The 18734-nt window shown below is 33.4% G+C and overlaps 1 protein-coding gene across 3 annotated transcripts in view; it reads right to left on the reverse strand.

Annotated features, from left to right (window-relative positions):
- Positions 1–18734, reverse strand: part of LOC138173880 (actin-histidine N-methyltransferase) — a 137141-nt gene that overhangs the window by 18874 nt on the left and 99533 nt on the right. For all 3 annotated transcript variants that reach the window (XM_069103954.1, XM_069103955.1, XM_069103956.1), the window contains 2 exons: positions 4489–4547; positions 3519–3633 (listed from right to left, as the gene is read on the reverse strand). In XM_069103954.1, the coding sequence (XP_068960055.1) occupies positions 3519–3633; positions 4489–4547 (174 nt within the window). The remainder of the gene's footprint in view (positions 1–3518; positions 3634–4488; positions 4548–18734) is intronic.

Here is an 18734-nt window from a genome sequence, read left to right on the forward strand (position 1 = left end):
AAGTTGACATGGATTGTATTCTCAGGTCTTGTTGGTTCACCATGGGAATTTCCATTTCTCATCCAGAAGAAGCCCTGGAGAGTTAGCTGATACAACTCTATTTTTCAGGAATACTATTGGATCACTTTCAAATTTGCCACTGATAGACAAATGCTGACCTTTTTTCCATCTAGGAATACCACTATTAGGAAAGTTAACCTTAAATTAAAATGTTTTTTTTTTCTCATAGAATTTATATTTCAGTTTTTTAATCATGTTAAGGAGGGAGCATGGGATAATGTCAAGTCTAGGTCCAGCATAATCTGGTTATGACTTGGGGAAGTCACCATACTTCTCTGAACTGCAACTTTCTTCTCTGCTTACCTTATGGAGCTGTTAGTGAGGAAAGTCTTTTTTATAATATAGAAAGTACCAAAGAAATGTCAGCTTTTATTATTTTTGAACTATCCAAATTCCCCAAATCTTTTTTAAAACTTTGACATTCCCAAGTTAGCACTATAATCTACTATAGACCTGAGCACAGAAGACTTTTCTGAGAATCACTGATACTAAGGTTGGAAGGGACATCAAGGACTATTTAATTGAACCCCGTATGTTACTAAGAATTTCCTTTACAAAATTCCCAGATGTTTTTTTTTATCATTTTGACTTCTTGGCAATAGCATTCTGACTTATGTTTATGCTACTGTTTCCTTTCATCCATATATCACAGGACATAAGAGTTTAGGGCTACAAGGGGCCTTTGAGATAATGTAATAATATAACCTTATTTTACAGAGGAAGAAACTGAAGTCCAGAGTCACACAGTAAAATAGAAGACATGGGAACCATTACATGAAGTTACAGAGAATTACTACTAACTTTTAAGTTTTACTTCACTTTCTCTCATAGTTTTAACAATGTAAGAGAATAAGGTTAAACCAAACAGAGAAAAGGCAACAGAACAGAAAAGACAAAAGAAAAAGGAAGAAAAATAGCAGAGAATGTGATCATCAACACTGAAAAGCAAACATTGAACATCTAACACTATTCAATTACTGGGAAGTTCTCCAATATCTGGTGACCTCCACTGATAAGTCTAAGATGTTATAATTTACTTTCCTTAAGGGTTTCATTTGCTCTTACTCTTTGACCTACCAGTTCCGATCAAGTTCAATACCTGTACTAACCTATTTCTTTACTTTTTCTTCTGCATTCCTAAGACCTAGAAAACCACACTAAAAGTGAAAGCTATTTTGCCTTGATGAATGGATTTGTTATTATTATTTTCAATATGCCACTTAGAAAGGCCTTAAAAAAATACCTCTGTTAATTCTGCTCTTATTTTCAGATGGCCTTTGATCCTAGCTGGTTGAAATTTCACAACTTCAAATAAAAGAACTGGTAATTGATATAAGACATTTGTGCACTTGGGGTATTACAATGGCCAAAACCACATACAGAGTCTTCCTTCTTTGCTTAAACTGGACAACCCTTAGAAAAGCAGCTTCTTTTTATATAAGTTTAAGAGCAAATGAAGAATTTCTTTAAGTCCCTTCTTATAGTTCATGAATATAAATGAAAAAGTTGTTTAAATTTGTTTATTCAAAAGCCTGAATAACCCAGGAAAATGGTTCACACCACCCAACATTTCAGGGGGATGGTATGTGCATTTTCTGAATGTTATTATTTTTGTAACTACAATTGGCTAACACTGGTTTCCCTTTGATGAAATAGACTAAACTCTTCCCTTTTTGCTTCCATAACCAGGTTTTTGGGACATTACTGGAAGCAGACAGCGTTGCTGGGTTACAAATTTCTACCCACTCCCTTAGTGATATAGTCAAGATAGGTAGAGAATTTTTTAAAAAATCATGCCAGATGCAAAAAGAGAAATTCTGGTCAACCAAGTTAATTTTACCTTTCAGGAACATCATTTTCTTAGGAAATCATTGCTAACATTGCTAATCTACAACCTCAGAAGGTTATATAAGAATCTATCAAAGTAAAACCAAGAAAATGCTATTTTCATATTTGGAAAAACAGAAAATATTTCTAAAGGTGGGGAGGATTTTATTTATTTTTTTGAGAAAAATATGTAGGAAAAACAACCAGAAGGAAGATGTCATATGACATACCTTCTAAATATCAGTGATGCTCTTGGCAAGGACTGAAACCAAATGATGTACTAATTTAGTTCAGGTTTGGTTCAGCAAATATTTTGATATTGTAATTTTGTTCCAGTTCAAAAAATTTTTGAAAATATATGACTTTTGTTACTGGTCCAAACTGGTTCATCATTTTAATTTGTGAATTCATTTTTTTTTAATTTAGGAAAAAAGTGACAGATAGACACTAATACACATTTGAAAAATTTAACAATTTACATTGAACAAATGTACTGGATTTCGAATGTCTCGATGAAAAACAATTAAAAACCGAATAAAGAAAATTATTTAATAACTCCCACAAATAATAAAAATGTCAGTTCTTTGTTATGTTTAATTATATGAGCAAATTTCAAAATTAATGTAAATGCAAAATTGGGGGGAGTAGGAGCCTGTTTTCTCATCTAATTACTTCAGGATACCTGTTGATATGTCTTTTAAAATTTGCAATGAGATTTCTTTATCATGTATTTGACACACATTTTAAAGTTATGGATACATTTCTAATTTAATTTTGCTATCTATAAAATGCTTTTTAATTATTTTATTTATGTTGTTTCTAAAAAAGCAAATGACATGTAACAAAAAAGAAACTACACATGCCACAAGAATGCATTTCAGAAATGTCTGAAAATTTTCTGCAATATGTTACCATTTTACTCATAAAGAACAATAGTCTAGTTCTCCTCTGCACTATCATATTCACCTGTGCACAAAATAACTCTTAGTTATAATACTATTTTGGGGTGATAAAAGCGAAACAAATAAACAAAAAAAAAAACAATTTAAACTGCTGTGATAATACCATTCCTAAAAATTCCTAAGTCTGTCCTATATCACAAATGTCCCCTGATTAATTAATGATGCCAAATGCAACCAGGAACCAGGCCAAGAGGAAGTTCACTTCTCCAACCCTAATATCAGTAACAAAAAAAAAAAACCTCTTTGAACAGAGATGAAGAAATATTTAATAGTGTGCTATAAAGAAAGGGTAGGGGACAGGGAAGCATGTACACGAATACAAAAGTGAAAATGGATAGAAAGTGAAGAAGAAAAAACAGCAGAGATGAAAAAATTAAAAGGGTAAAAAAGAAAATTCTCAAAATACAATAAACTGTTTCTACAAAAAAAAAAGAAAGTTAGCTCAGTTTATAGCACAGTAAAAAGTTTAATAATGATGATCAGTGGTTCATGGTTGACACACAAAGAGGTGTGTGCATTTGTGTGCATGTCTGTGTATATGTGTCTGTAAGAAGGGCAGGTGGAATGAAATTTAAAAAAAATATAATGACAAAAGGCCATTAATTTTAACAATAATTCAGCATTTTATTGAACCTTAATGCTTATAAATGATATAAATGAAATTTTTACCAGTCCACTGGTGTGATTGCACATATCCCATAAAGGAATCAGAGCCAGTGTCACCCGGGAACCATCTTCAGTCGGAATCTGATTTTGTCGTGTCATAACAGAAGATACTGCCCACCTGCAAGAGTGAGAAATTCATTTTATTTGGGGTGCAGAGATCTAAATGCACATCAAAGTATAATAATGAGAAACTAAGTTTATGTTCCCACAAATTTTCAAAGCCTTCTCCTCAAGCAAGGAAGGTAACATTTAGTTTTTGTTTTTTTTTTAAACACTGTTTAAGTATAAGAAAGGGTAAAAGGAAGAAAAAAAGTAAAGGAAATCATCAAGTGAAGAGTTGAGAAAGGATATGTTTTGTTTCCACAAAAAGGAGAACCAGAGATGGAATAGGGGGTATTATGAGGTTGGTATTAATGGGCCCAATAAGGTTTGCTGTGGCTCTTTATTACAAATAACATCTCATTCCTTATAAAAAGAAACTCTCTAACCTCCTTTTTAATCAAATGCTGACTCCGCATCTTATTTCAATTTCAGCCTCAATGAAAAGTAAAGTCTATTACTATTTTATGATCAGAAATCCTCTAAGAATTGCATCGTGTGGTGTACATTATTTTCTGATTACTTTGCATAGTGATTTAAGTCTTTTTGTTCAAAAAAGATGACCCTACTTTACACTAAAATATTCTACTTAAAAAGGAAAAAAACTTCCAGACTACCATACTAATCTTAATCTCAAGTGCCATTCGGTATCTAAACTAATCCTCCTCCACTCCAGTTTAATGGCAATTTCTACATGGCTATTAAAATACTGATACTTATCCACTCTATTCATTATAACTTCTGAAAGAGTATCACTGTTATGATGTTTTAAATGGTCACAGCAGGCTTACTTCTTATTGAAGCATTTCCCTTACTTTCTAAGACCCCAAATTTCACATGAAAAACCCCACCTTAGAAAACACAGCATACCAACCTGTAGTCCTCATAAGTGAAAGAATCCTTCAAGGGCAGTTTGTTGGCATTAGGATGGGTCTGGGAATTAGAAGTTTTAAGAAAGGAGAGAAAGAGAAAAAGGGGAAAACAGAAATCAGTCAGCAGAATTTCATTATTTAGCTGCCTAACAGATCCTAACAAGAGCCAAATGAAGCAGGAGGCGTCCAGCCGTGCTACAGAGGGATCATCATGCTATTATGCTCTCATACATCACTGTCAACTTAATTTGTTGTGCCCAGCAGCCGCCATAAATCTGCTTCTTCATATTTCGAGACTGGAACCCACAGACACCACACAAAAATAAAATTTAAGGTGGACTGACTCTCCAAAAGGTAGAGAATAATTGTACTATAAATGCCTGATCTAGTAAAAACACGAAGCTTCAAAAGTAGTATGACTGTCCTATCCTTTTCTTGCATCTTTATTCATTAATGCTCAAGGATACATTATGAATTTATTTCAAATCTTTTCTCATGCCAATAAAAGGAATATTCAAAGACACTAATAAATTAAAAGTTGCTTCATTTACCCCGATTTACATCAGTTGGAGGGAAATATATTTCTGTACTGTTCAAGTGTATTTTACATGCACACATGTATCCAGAATCAAGAAAAATACAATGTCAAGAAATAATTAAATGTGAGATAACAAATTATATCAAAATGACTAAAGATATTTAGTTAAAATAAAATCTTTAAGTCTTTTAAAAATTTTACTGTACTTTTCTGGACAAAAGAACAGTTTACAAAATATCTAAAATCTAGCACTTATGAGAGTATATTTAATATCTTCTCTGCCCACCCTGCCACCCACCTCACTCTAGACCTTTCAAGCACTTTAAAACTTTGCCTCAATTAAGAAATTAAAAGCTGTAACTGTATAATTTCAATCTTCAAGTTCAATTATAGTCTGATAGACAGATTGCAGTAAGTGATCAAATGAACAAATGGTTATTTCTGAGCTACAAATGAAATTTTGCTTGGCTGTATCTTTGCACCACTGTTAATGCATGAAGCTCTATGTAGTATGCAGTTTTTACTCTTGACGCATTAGCATCACAAGTGCATGGTAATTTATCATCTCTCACTGTAATGTACTCGCTGGCACCGTGTGCAGGACAGTAGGGGATGAGGTAAAAGTGGCTCAAACCGTAAATCAATTAGAAAACAAAAGCTTGTGCTCAGTGCGCAATTTTAGGCAAATTATATATTACAAAAGGCTGCCAATTGGGTGTTAGCTCCCAGGTGCCTGCTTTCCCCCCACCCCCTCCAGTCTTCAGCCCTGTTTTAACCCTTTGGAAGAAAAAGAACCAAAGTATAGTCACATATTCATACAAAACTAAAATTGCTATAAAAACGAAAATAAAGCAAACAAATCTCAAGTCAATATGCAAAATAATATAATGATTAGGCAAGTAGCTTTCAACTGTTAACCAAGGATTGAAAGATCTGCTAAATAAGGAAAATTTATAATCTAGCATAGTACTTTGTACACAGTAGGCACTTAAATGTTACTGAAATAAAATTAAATGAAATCATTATTGATTTAATACATAGCTGAGACAAGCACAGGTCACTTACGGAGATAGTTCTTGACATTTACATTAAAGTTATTCGCACTGTTTGACAAGATGTAAAAATATGCGTAGCCTAGGAATAAAACTGAAGCTTTTTAATTGTATTTTTTTTTTCAAATATGGATGATTTTTGAGGTTGAGTTTCAAAGCATGGCATTCTTTTATTTCTAAAAACATTTTTACATACTTAAACCATAGCTTTCCCATTTTATTTACAATATTAAAAGTGGGGAATGAGTATGATTTAGAGTCTAATCAAATAATTTTTTAAAAATGGAACTTTAAGATTAAAAATTTGATTCCAAAAATTTTTGTATGGTCTTAATGCACAAAATTAAGAACTTAAAGACATTTTTATAATGTTACAAAACTCATCTTTTTAAACTAAAATAATAAGAAAGCTCAATTTTTGCTGCTTGCAAGCATTACAATATGCTTCTTAAAAGTATAATGTATACTATGCCATATGTCACAATTACTGCAAATTTTAAAAAATAGTTTTACTTATTAAGCATGACATGTTGTGGCAATTCTCAAAATTGGACCCCTGAGGGTTTTACATGACTTATGTGGAAATCTCCCCACACTCACCAATTTTTTTTTAACATAACCTGCTACCGCCCTGCCACAAAACAAAGGTAACTGCAGGAACTACCATAATGAAAAAAGAACAAACTCAACAAAAATCAAGCAAAAATGGGGGACCAGATTTGGCACAAATTCAGAACCTATACCTCTAGAATATCTCCATGCCTGGTACTTACAGCTATTTATTTGAAAAGATTTAGCATATTTGCTCCTGAAGAAAAAAAAAATTGAATTTTTACAGATTGATTTTTGTAGGGTATTATTGTTGAAAAAAAAATACAATATTTGCACTAATATTTAGAAAGTCTTATGTAAAACTGTATGCTTATACTTAACTTTCATTTAAAAAAAGCTATTTTGCCACAGAACATGAACTTAACAGTTATATTGAGGCAAAATTTGACACCATGGATGTTGGCAAATACTTCCATTTAGAAAAGGATCTCATTATTGTGGCACTAATGCCACCTACTGGAGTTATAGTAAAGCAGAGATATGTTTCTAAGGGATGCAGTAATCATAGAGTTGTCAGATCTTTTCTATAAAATGATTCATCTATGCTAGGGACAAGACCTTCTCGGCATTATACTTAAATAACAGTTAGGTTTATAATGGCAATCAAAAGGTCTACATGCTCAGGTGCCTGTTACTAAGGAAAAATAATTTTGTTATGTTAAGAAAAGGTAATTAAGGATAAGGTGGTTTTTTTTTTTTAACTCTTCAAAGATTGGGAAAAGATTTGTCCATGAAAATGATGTAACTAACCTGGGAGACTTGTGGGTAATCAATAATTTCCATTTATTTAAAAAAAAACCTTAAAAATATGAACATTTCTATTCAAAATAACTTTTATTTAGAAGTCTTGACAGAATTAATTTTTAACTTATGGTTTTTCACTGTTACATATTAGTGAGAGATTAGGAAAATGTCTTCAAAAATCCCTACTTTACAGAGACTGTGCTTTCCAGAAATGTACCTTTAGATACTATTTTGCAAAAAAAGACATTAACTGAATATTTCTCATTCTCAAGGATAAACCGTATGCAGGTTTCCCTTTTTCCTTTCTACTGTAGGCTAATCCATTTGGTAGCTATTCTTTGAACAAGTGATGATGCATTAGAAAGACAAATGTAACAGGAACATAGAAACCTCTTCCCTCTAATAATTAGTTTAGCTGTGATTATAGCTATATAATGTAAATAGGTATATACTAGAGAGTTAAAGGGGTTCATTAAATAGTTTTTATCAAAGGTCCCATTATAGGAAGACATCAAAGCCATTTCAAATGTAGGTACCAATATGTGGCCAAATTTGAACCCAGAATAAATTCCCAAATATCATTCTTTCAAGAGATCAAAAGAAACAATTAAAAAAGACTGGGGAACTAATATATTATAAGGATTAGATTTGTTTATTTTTTCTTGTTTAGTGAGATAAAAATTTGAAGTTAGAGAATAAAGATATTGGCTATTTTCTTAGTGTTGACAAAACATTAGAGCTTGCTGAACATTTAAAAAGTCTTTTTTTCTTCATTCTTTGGGTCCTATATGACATCCAGAGATCTATCACATCTAATATAACTAAATTAACATGCTTGTGATAATTATGTCTAAAACTGTTAATTTCAGTAAAAAGATCAAGACTAGATAAACATTACCAAATAGATGTATTTTTAAAATCTGCCATATTGGATTCTATTAGCTATGCTTAAAGAAATCAAGATTTTTTAAGTTCTATACTGGACCCCTGCTGTGAATATTAAACATATAAAAGTAAGAAGGAATGTGCATTAAAACCTATGGTTTACAAGTATTTGAAGATAGAAAAAAATGAACAATATCCTGATTTTAAAAATTGATTTAGCATGCTGCTTCTCTTTATAGCCCCCTGATAAAAATAAAATCTCCCTAACAAACACTTAATAAAACCTGTCAATATATCTAGAAAGAAAAATGACACAAATGCATTAAGTATTAAATACCCTTGGAAAAAGTCACATATTCCATGAATTTTTGATGCACTATCTTGACATTAATGTAAAACCTTGATATTTATAATTGACAGATATTTAATAAAGTATAGGAGAAGATGGCTGCTGCACAGCGTGCAAATTTTTCAGGTTGATCAGAAATGAGAGATACAGAAATGTACTAAAACTAAACAAACAGTTAATATATGTTACACAAATCAGCTGCAGTTTTATTTTAAGCTCAAACAACAAAACCTCTGTGGAGAACCAAAATAAACAGAATTCATTATTATTTGAATTCCTAATTCAGAAACATCAAGGATATGTGAAATAGCTTTGAAAAGCTTTGTATAAAGAAAAAATATCTGAGATAAAAAAATTTCTCCTCTAAATACAATAGTGAATATTTCATTATTATAATTTTCAAAAGAAGGCTGTTTGAACTAAAGAGATAATTAATTGGGGGGAAAGGAATCTGGTCTTTTTCAACCCTAAATGATCTGAGACATGGCATGTATCTCAAAATTATAAATATCGCTACATAATATTCATCTCTTTTTACACTGATTTTCTAAGGATCCAAAATTCCTACTATCTTTGAATAAACAATAACTGGCAACGAGGTATTTAGGTATACCAAAAGGAAAATTGTTTCTGTAGTGTAGAACACTTTTGACTTCAGTTAAATCCTAAATATTTCTTCTTGAAGAATTTTATGAATTAATAACACTCACAGGATCCACACAGTATGGGTATTTCAGAAAAATACAAGTGCTAGTCTATCAAACCACCCAATCAACAAACCTTTATTAAGTGTACACTATGTCCCAAGTCCAGTGCTAGGTGGGGGGGACACAAACACAACGAATGAAACAATTCCTATCCCCAAGACACTTACTTATTAAATGTAAGGATGTCCAAAAGCAGTTTTAGAACTAACATATTAGTCCTAGTTTAATTTATAAAACATGATATTGTGTGGATAAATTTTCTAAGTAAAAGTGATAATATTTCTTTGTCACACTACATCATTTTGTCACACTACACACTACTAATTAAGTGTAGCCTTCATTATGATCATAAGGTCATAGATGGGAGCTAAAAGGGACCTTAAAGGTCATCTAGTCTACCCCATCATTTTATAGGTGAAGGAAGTTAAATGACTTGTTTGTTCATGATGTTTAAAAAAGAAGATAAAGATGAACTATGCTTGGAGCTTTTTCAGTAGGTAAGTGGTTCTAATTTTCAGGCTGGCCCAATTTCTTCTAAATTTAAAGGATTAAACTAGTCAGAGATAGGGTCATTGAATCTTGATCCTGGTCCCTATTGGATGTATATGTTATAAGAAATTAAGAAAACTGACTCCATCTAGAACAGACATAAAGGTATCTACTATTTCTTTGCTCTCCAATAAAATCCTGATATGCAAGGTCTTAAAGACAGCAACTGTATGACATTGTCTCTGCTGAATCTTACAGTTTCCTGGCTCAAATGATCTTTGAGCACATCTCAGACTCTAAGCAGAGAGTGGGCGCAGGAGAAGGCAGCATGAACTGACTCAGAGTGTCGTCCACCCACCCAGCAAAGATGAAAAGAGCCTCCTCCAAGCCAGTATATAGTAATGTTCCAATCACATGGGGGAAAGCATGGGAAAAATAATGAGTTTTAAAAAATAGGGGCATTGCTGATAGAAACTGAAAGAAAAGAGTGGGATAAAGAATGAGAACACATAGAAAACTGATGACTGAAAGGACAGCAAAAAGATAGTAGGTAGAGGAATTAGGAATGAACTTAAGTGAAAAACTGACTAGGGTAAGAGGAGAGGAAATGTAAATTACATAAAGCTAAGATGGTTTTTTTTTAAACTCTCAGATGGAAGAAATAATGGAAATAGAGAAGTGAAAGCTATAACTACTGGAGGATTCAACAAATTGTATTTATGCTTTTATATTTTATTCCTCAAGTAGATCTGCCATGGCTAGATATAATGGTAATCAAGAACTATATTTCTATTCTATAAATTTAATTCAATAAAACATTAACTAAATGCCCACTATGTATAAGCATTGTGTAAGTTACTAGAGAAAGAGGTTTTTTTAAAAAGCTCAGATTTTTATAAGCACTATATAATTTACATAATGATTTTTTCAGCATAATCTGATGAGGCAGCACAAGTAATATTTTTCAGAAAGATGATATATTTTATAGCAGCCACTCAGTTTTGCACACTATTTGACCATAAGGTGATTTAAATTAGTCCATTCTGTGACTTCCATTATGTGCTGAGGCAGTTCATTCGAGCTCTAGAAAGCTCTAATTTGTGGGGAGTTTTTCTTTATATCAAGCCTAAATTTGCTTCCCTGAAACTTCTAGCAATTGTTCCAACTTTTGTCCTCTGTGGCCAAGCAAAACAAGTCTAATTATAGCCCTTCAGATACATGAAGACAGTCTTCTTCCTCTATTCCTTTCTACACCCCAAAAGTCTTCTCTCCAGGTTAACCATTATTAATTCCTTCAAACGAGTGTCATAAAGTATGATTTGGAGGCTTCACCATCCTTATCATCCTCTTGAGATAAGTTTATCTTAAAATACGGTGCCCAGAGGCAAACACAATATTCCTGTTATGGTCTGACAGTGTCAAAATACGACGAGCCTATCACTAATCTAGTCCTAAGCATTCTGCTAAATGAAATTCTATAAGGATACTTGGCTACCAAATCTCACTGGTGACTCACAGTGAAGAAGCCCAGTAAAACTCCTAGCTCTTTTTCAGACAAAATGTTTAGCCACGATTCCCCCCAACTTGTACTTGTAAAGTTGATTTTTGGAACCCAAACATAAGATTTTACGCTTCTTTCATTTGATCTGATTTGGCCTAGTGTTCTAGAGTGTAAAGATCTTTGGAACTTTCACCCAATGGTAACAATTCTTTCTAACACATATACATAATACACATGCATGTATGTATATATGCATATATACACAATACATATGTATGTATGTATATATGCATATATACACACATATGTATATGTGTGTATATGTAAATATATATAATACAGGTATATGTGTGTTTATCCAACTGAATATGAGCTCCTTGAACAAGAACTGTTTTTGCATATTAAATACCTAACACCTAGTATGTGCTTTGTTCATTCGAATTAAATTTCTGCCATCTGAAAGATATGCCAGCAATACTTTTATTCAAGTCAGTGATAAAAATGTTTAATAACACAAGGTCAGGCACAGATCTTGGCATTTCACCAGGGACTGATTATCAGACTGATACCAATCCATTAATGACAGACTCTCTCATCTTTGGGCTTAGTCAATTAGTCCTGTGTCCACCTACATCTCCATCTTATCCACAAAAAGGCATGACAGACTTTGTTAAATTTTGTTAAAATCTAGATAAAATATATTTCCAGCAATCCCTTGATTAGTAACTCTATCAAAAAAGGAAATAAGGTTAATTTTACAAGACCTGATGAAGCTATGCTGGCTCTCTGTGATCACTTCTTTTTTCTACATGTTCAGTAATTATCCCTTTTAAAATGTCCTAGAATTTTGCTAGTAATAAAATCAAGCTTAGGGGCTTGCTTATTATTTGAAGACTATTTTTTTTTGTTTTTGTCCTTATATGTGCACAATATCTATCCATTTCAGACAACAAGAAACATGCTTCTCATACTTCATTTTCATCTTTAAGCAAACATGCTTGCTGGGCATTTTTTATATGTAAGAAATACTTTTATTGTTAATTGTAAGAACATGAGCAATCAACAAGCATTTATCAAATGTTTTCTATGTGCTAGGCACTGCTAATAGCAAAGGTTACAAATAAACGCAAAAACATAGTCCCTGACCTTAAGGAGCTCACATTCTAATGCAAAAAATTATACATGAGATATGTAAGTTAAATAGTTTCACCTAATGTGTTGGGGTTATGAGGGGAGGGAAGGGGGCAATCAGGAAAGGCATCCTGCAGAGGACGGGATCTGAGCTGAGTCTTGAAGGGAGCCAGTAAGTAGAGTTGAGGAAGGAGAACATTGTAAGCATGAAGGACAGACAGTGAAAAAGCAGTTAGGAGATAGATGTAAGTGCTAGAGGAACAGCAAGTAACCCAGGGTTGCTGGAGTACAGCGAGAAGAGCAAAAAGGTAGTAAAGTAGTAAGGGTACAAGTTGCAAAGGGCTCTACAAGTCCTTTATATATGATCACTGAGTATTTTATATTTGATCCAAGAGATTAAAGGATGCCTCTGGAGTTTAGAGTAGAAGTGAGGGAGTTGACATGATCAGACCTGTACTTGAGAAAGATCAATTTGCCAGTTGAGTGTAAGGTGAATTGGAGTGAGGAGATCCTTAAGACAGAGAGAACAACCAGAAGACCATTGTAAAAGTCTGCCTATGAAGTGATGAGGATCTGCACAAGGGAAAAGAAAGGAAAGGTGACTAGTGATGTTGTCAAGACTTGGCAACAGACTGGATATGTGCTGCCTGTGTGAGTTGAGGATGGTACCACTTGAGAATTTGAGTATTAGTCAAGTCACATCTGCTTGTCTGCTTCAGGAATTTAAAAAATATTTTAAAAATTGAATGCTTTCTGATTTTGTTAAATATGCTAAAAAATTTTGATGATGATTTTGTATTAATTTTTTTTAAAAAAAGTTCTGTTGTCTGTTTTTATGTTATTTTTCCTTACTCCACATAGAACCCTTCCTCGGTATTAAGGAAAAAGTATGCAAAATCGACCAGCACAATGATATGCTAATATTCACTTCATTCCATCTCCATAGCCCCCACCTCTCCATGGAGAAGAGGGAGGTGAATTTCATTCTCATTTTTCCAAAATAGGGATTACAATTCATAGTATGACTGAAGCATACATTTTAGAAATGTACATCTAAATCTAAATCATCCATCCAAAGAAAACCAAAATGAACCACAGGCTCCAGAACCTTTGGTCTACACTGTTAAAAACATATTTCTACAAGCAGCAATGACTTTTTTTTAATCTGTGAGGTGACTTTGAGTGCATCTTGTCCAATCTGTGTGCAAACAGTAATCCTCTTCACAAAATCACCTAACAGTAGCTACCAAACTTCCATCTGAAGACCTCTGGTGAGAAGGAATTCATGACCTTCTGAGGCAGGCTATTCTTCTCCATATCTGTGCTTTTGCAAAAGCTGTTTGTACCTAATGCCTGCAAAGTCTTCCCTTCTCACATTAACCTCTTAGAATACCTAACTCTCTTCAAGGTTTAAGCTTCAGTGTCACATCCTACAGGCAGTTTTTCTTGGTCTCCCCAGTTAGCAATTTCCCTTTTCCCTTGATGCTATTTGAAAAAAAAATGTTTTATATTTACTTACCAGTATATACAGCTTGCTTCCCCCCCACCCCAGTAAAATATAAGTTCCTTGACACCAGGAGCTGTTTCATTTTTTATCCTTTACCTCCAGTGGTTAGCATATAATAGACACTGAATAAATATGAACTGAAATCTAATTCTTAGTAATGTCAAACCCTCTATCCCCTCCTTACCCATCCCACCCACCCTCAGGAATCAAGCTGAATAAAATAAAATCTTTTCATTACACGTTTTTGCTTAATCATTTTCAGTTGCTTCTGACTCTTCGTGATCCTTTTTGGTATTTTTGTGCTGGAGCGGTTTGCCATTTCCTTCTCCAGCTCTTTTTACAGATGAGGAAACTGAGGGCCAGGGTCACTAATAAGTAAGCTAGTAAGCTTCTGAGGCTGGATTTGAACTTACGCCTTCTTGAATCCAGGCCTGGCACTCTAACCATTATGCCATCTAGCTACCCTTCTTCACATGACAATCCTTCCAATGTATTGTCACCCCTTTCCCCAATCTTTTCTTCTCCAAGATAAACATTACCAGTTCCTTCAACCAATTTCTCACCATTCTGGCCACTCTCCATTAGATTTGCCTCAATTTGTCAATATCCTTCCTAAAAGGCAGCACCTACATGCAGTCTGATCAAGATGGCATATAGTAGTAGCAGGTCCATTACTTTCTTCATTTGGGATACTATTTTGGCTACCATATGATATTGTTGTCTTAATGCTAAACTTGCATTCCACTAAAATATAAAGTCTTTTTTTCATGCTAAAAAGGCTCTTGGTTCATTTCTGCCACTAAATACTTCATATAGATTTAGCTATCTATATGTAATTCAATCTTTATTTTTCAGGTGAACACACTGAAGCCTAGAGAGACTTTACTATATTCACCTGAAAAATAAAGATTAGATTAAATCAAGGTTCAAGAATTTGTACATAGTATCTTGTAACCCTGAATGAAGCCAAAAATATTCTTATCTCAGTAGACACAAACTGGGATGCCATTTTGATAACAATAAATACAGGTTCACAGTTGTGTAAAATAGGTTCTGACTGTCTAGGATTTTGTGTGCAATCTTTTCTTTAGCACTATAGCAGTGGCAGTAAGCAGTTACATAAGATTTAACAAAACTGCTCTACTATTTAAAGTGGGTCTTATGCAATATAATAGCGCTATTTGTAATTCATCCATTTTAGACATGACTTGAATGAAAATGTGCCTGCAATCATTTTAACAGATGCTCATTTGAAAGACCAATTCAGGTTTAGGACAGTAGTGGAACAAAATACCATTTTGACACAGATGAGTTTCAAACTCTCTCCTGAACTATATATTCACACCTGTATATAATACCGGTGCCTCATACAACCCACATATCCAAAACTGAGGCTCTAATTTTCCCCCCAAAAAAACCTTGCACCTCTGATAGTAGTACTACAATTTATTGAGTTTTCCATGCTCAAAAACCTTGATGTTATCTTTGATTTTTTCCCCTTCTTTCAGCTAATCATTTTTTTCCTTAATCAGTTACCAATTCCTGTCAATTCTATTGCCAAAATCTCCCTCCCATTCATTTCCTCACAGACACTGTCCTTATTTTACCATTCTAGACTACTGTAAGACCCTTCTAACATCTTATAATCTCTTCTGTCTTTCCTCCAATCCCTTCTTAACATCACTGTCAGAATTATTTTCCTTATATAAATGTACATCAATTTCTCTTCTCAAAAGCCATTAAAAGTTCCCTATTACTGATTGTGTAAAATTCAAGGCTCTTCACAATCCAGCATCATCACACACAACCAACAGTTAGTTATTTTAAACTATTCCCTCCTTTGTGAACTCTATACTTTAGTCAAAAATGGACTACTTACTGTCTCCTCTATAAGCTCTGTGCTTTCCCACTTCCATATCTTTGACCATGCTGTTCTCTGTACTTATGACTACTGGATTATCTTGCCTTTAAGTCTCCTTCCAACTGTGGAATCCCCTCATCCACATCTTGAATTCCCCCTCATATTTTAAAGTCCAACCTAAACATCACCTTCTCAATAAAGCCTTCCCTGATTCTCCTAAGCATCCCTTCTTGATTCTTACAGAATGGATTATAACACGCATTATTTAAGATTATAGTGACTTGTGTTTATAATATACCCCCCTATAAGTCCATGAAGGCTTGAGTAGCAGTTCATTTAAACTCTATTTCCCTCGGTATCCAGGATAGCATCTTACATACAGCAGTAACTTAAATCAATGCTTACTGAATTGAATTCTTAATTAACAATAAACTGATGCAAAAAAATTAATAAATTGCATTTACTTCTTTGTAATTAAAAACATAACTGTTAATGGTTACTTTTGTTCACTTTTGTACATATATAAATGCATTAGGGGAGAAAACAAACTTTTTAGATTGTGAATATAATTTTTAGTTTAGGATGGTGTACTCTGATGCCAGTAATAAACTTCTTGGAGAGGTTCTTGATTAACAACAACAAAAGTTTGTCATGTCTGGACAACATGCTCTCTTAGGTCCCTCCCAATTCTAAAATTTCTTGACTTCTCACATCTCTCTGCCACTCCTAATAAAATGTATATCTTAAAACCTCTTGGTCATGATAAACTTAAAATTCTACCAAGAGTATACCATACATTATTCAAATGTTATTAATAGCAAAAATTACTGGAGTATATATATATATATATATTCATAATTCTTTCTTAAAAGCATTTTTTCTTATCAATAAAGTCATGGCAAACAGAATGGCAGAGACAATCATTATCAACTTTTATAAGAATACTAGCATAAAAATTAGCCAAGGAATAATAACCTACAGCAATGTGGTACTTCCTCATTGCTGTTGTTGTTTGCCTCAATATATTGTTACAACAGTTCCTGATAAAGCCTTTGGAATAAGGCTGAATTATTCTAGCTACCATTGTAAAGGTTCAAAGATCAGACTTAGCAATTATACACATTAGCACTAATAATAAAAAAATTGCTGATTTAAAAAAAATTTCTTCTGCAGGGTAACCAAAAACTGATATGTAAATCTATGCACACATGTTTACATGCACAATGTCTGGTGAACAGTATTATTCAGCCTCCCCTTAAAGAAAGGCACTATGTATATCTTTTTCTTTAGCCATTTGTTTTCTGGAATGAGCAACAGGTTAAGGGATATTCAACTATAAATTTCACTGTCCTACTTTTATAAATAGTTTTCAACGTTGACAGGTCAGAGTTCTCTTCTTTACAAAATCCATGGATGTAAACTTGGTAATACTAAAAAGGTTTGGTGCATGTTAGTGATTTAAAAAAGTAACAAGGATATTTTTAAAGCAAATTACAGTCTTTAGGTCAGTATTTATTAACATGTAACTCTTAGAAGCAATCTTTATAAACTTTGATTTTTGAAAACATTGGAAAACAAGTTAGAGTAATATAATTCAGAGCTTGAAATCTAGGCAAATCTTTTCGTTTACTAGAAGAGGGTACATAGGCCCAAAAAAGCTATGATACCCTCAAGATGATACAGGTAACATCAGAATCAGGACGTGAGAGCAGGTACTTTTGTATTTATTTATAGAATAAAAGGAGAATAAAATAAACAGATCCAGAAGAACAGTATTCGATAGCTGCAATAATGCTAATGGGGGAAAATAATTAAAAGGAAGTCAAATTCTGATTATTCCAACTCTGGTTAATTATCCAATCTTGATCCTAAAGAATCAATTAACAAATATCATAGGTGCCTCTTGTCTCTTGTACAAGTTGTTTCCCATGCCTGTAAATGATTTTCCCCTCATTTCTACTTCTGACATTCCCATTTCCCTTAAAAGCTTAGTTCAAGAATTATTCCCTTTAAGAAGTCTTTCTTGATTCCCTCAGTTTTAGTGCCTTTCTACCCCAAATCACTTTTCTTAGCTTGTATTTATCTGTGAATGTCTTTCCCCACCAAGAAGACAAGCTCCTTGAGGAAAGGGACTTTCCTCTTTTGTCACTTTTGTCTTTTTATCTGCATCACCTAGTAAGTTTCTAGCAAATAACAGCTTAGTAAAGGTTTGCTTGCTTACTTATTAACAAAATGAAACATACTTACTTTCTCTTAATAAAGAAGTGGGAGTCCAAGGGGAGAATATTGACACATTGTAAGATGCATGTATTGTATTGATTTGTTAATTCTTTACCGTCATCTTCAATTCCAGGGGTTAAGGGAATCAACAAACTAAAAATTCCTTTTCTCATTTTATTAATAGTACACAATAGAATGGAATAGACGATATATTTTTTAGAGTTTTAAAAGAAATATCCTATTCTACAATAATAACAGTTATTTATTCTCTTAATTTAATGCCTAGTAATATTCTCCCAAAGTCTAATCAATTTGAGGATAAGTTACCAACTAAAAGATACTCTAGGTCTCTTAAGCAGTTCCCATAGGATAGTTACTATATTGATAACGATCCTGTCCTCCCAGTTTCTCCACTTCACTCCAACTTATTTACAGAGTTGGGCCAGTTTTTTTGTGTGGGTGTTAAGTATCTGAAGCCAGAACTGATCTCGGTCGTCCCAACTCCTGGGCCAGCGCTCTTACTCACTGGGCCACCTAGCCACCACACAGAGTTGGGATCTTACAAGGCATGAATGGAAACGGCACAGAAGCAAAGGATTTGAGATCTTATCACTGACAAATGGTCTGGGTCCATGATCCTGAACACTGAAAT

The sequence above is a fragment of the Petaurus breviceps genome, unplaced genomic scaffold (assembly GCF_028583685.1).
Source record: "Petaurus breviceps papuanus isolate PSGF00001 unplaced genomic scaffold, PetGlider_PUasm1.0 66, whole genome shotgun sequence".
Taxonomy (NCBI): domain Eukaryota; kingdom Metazoa; phylum Chordata; class Mammalia; order Diprotodontia; family Petauridae; genus Petaurus; species Petaurus breviceps.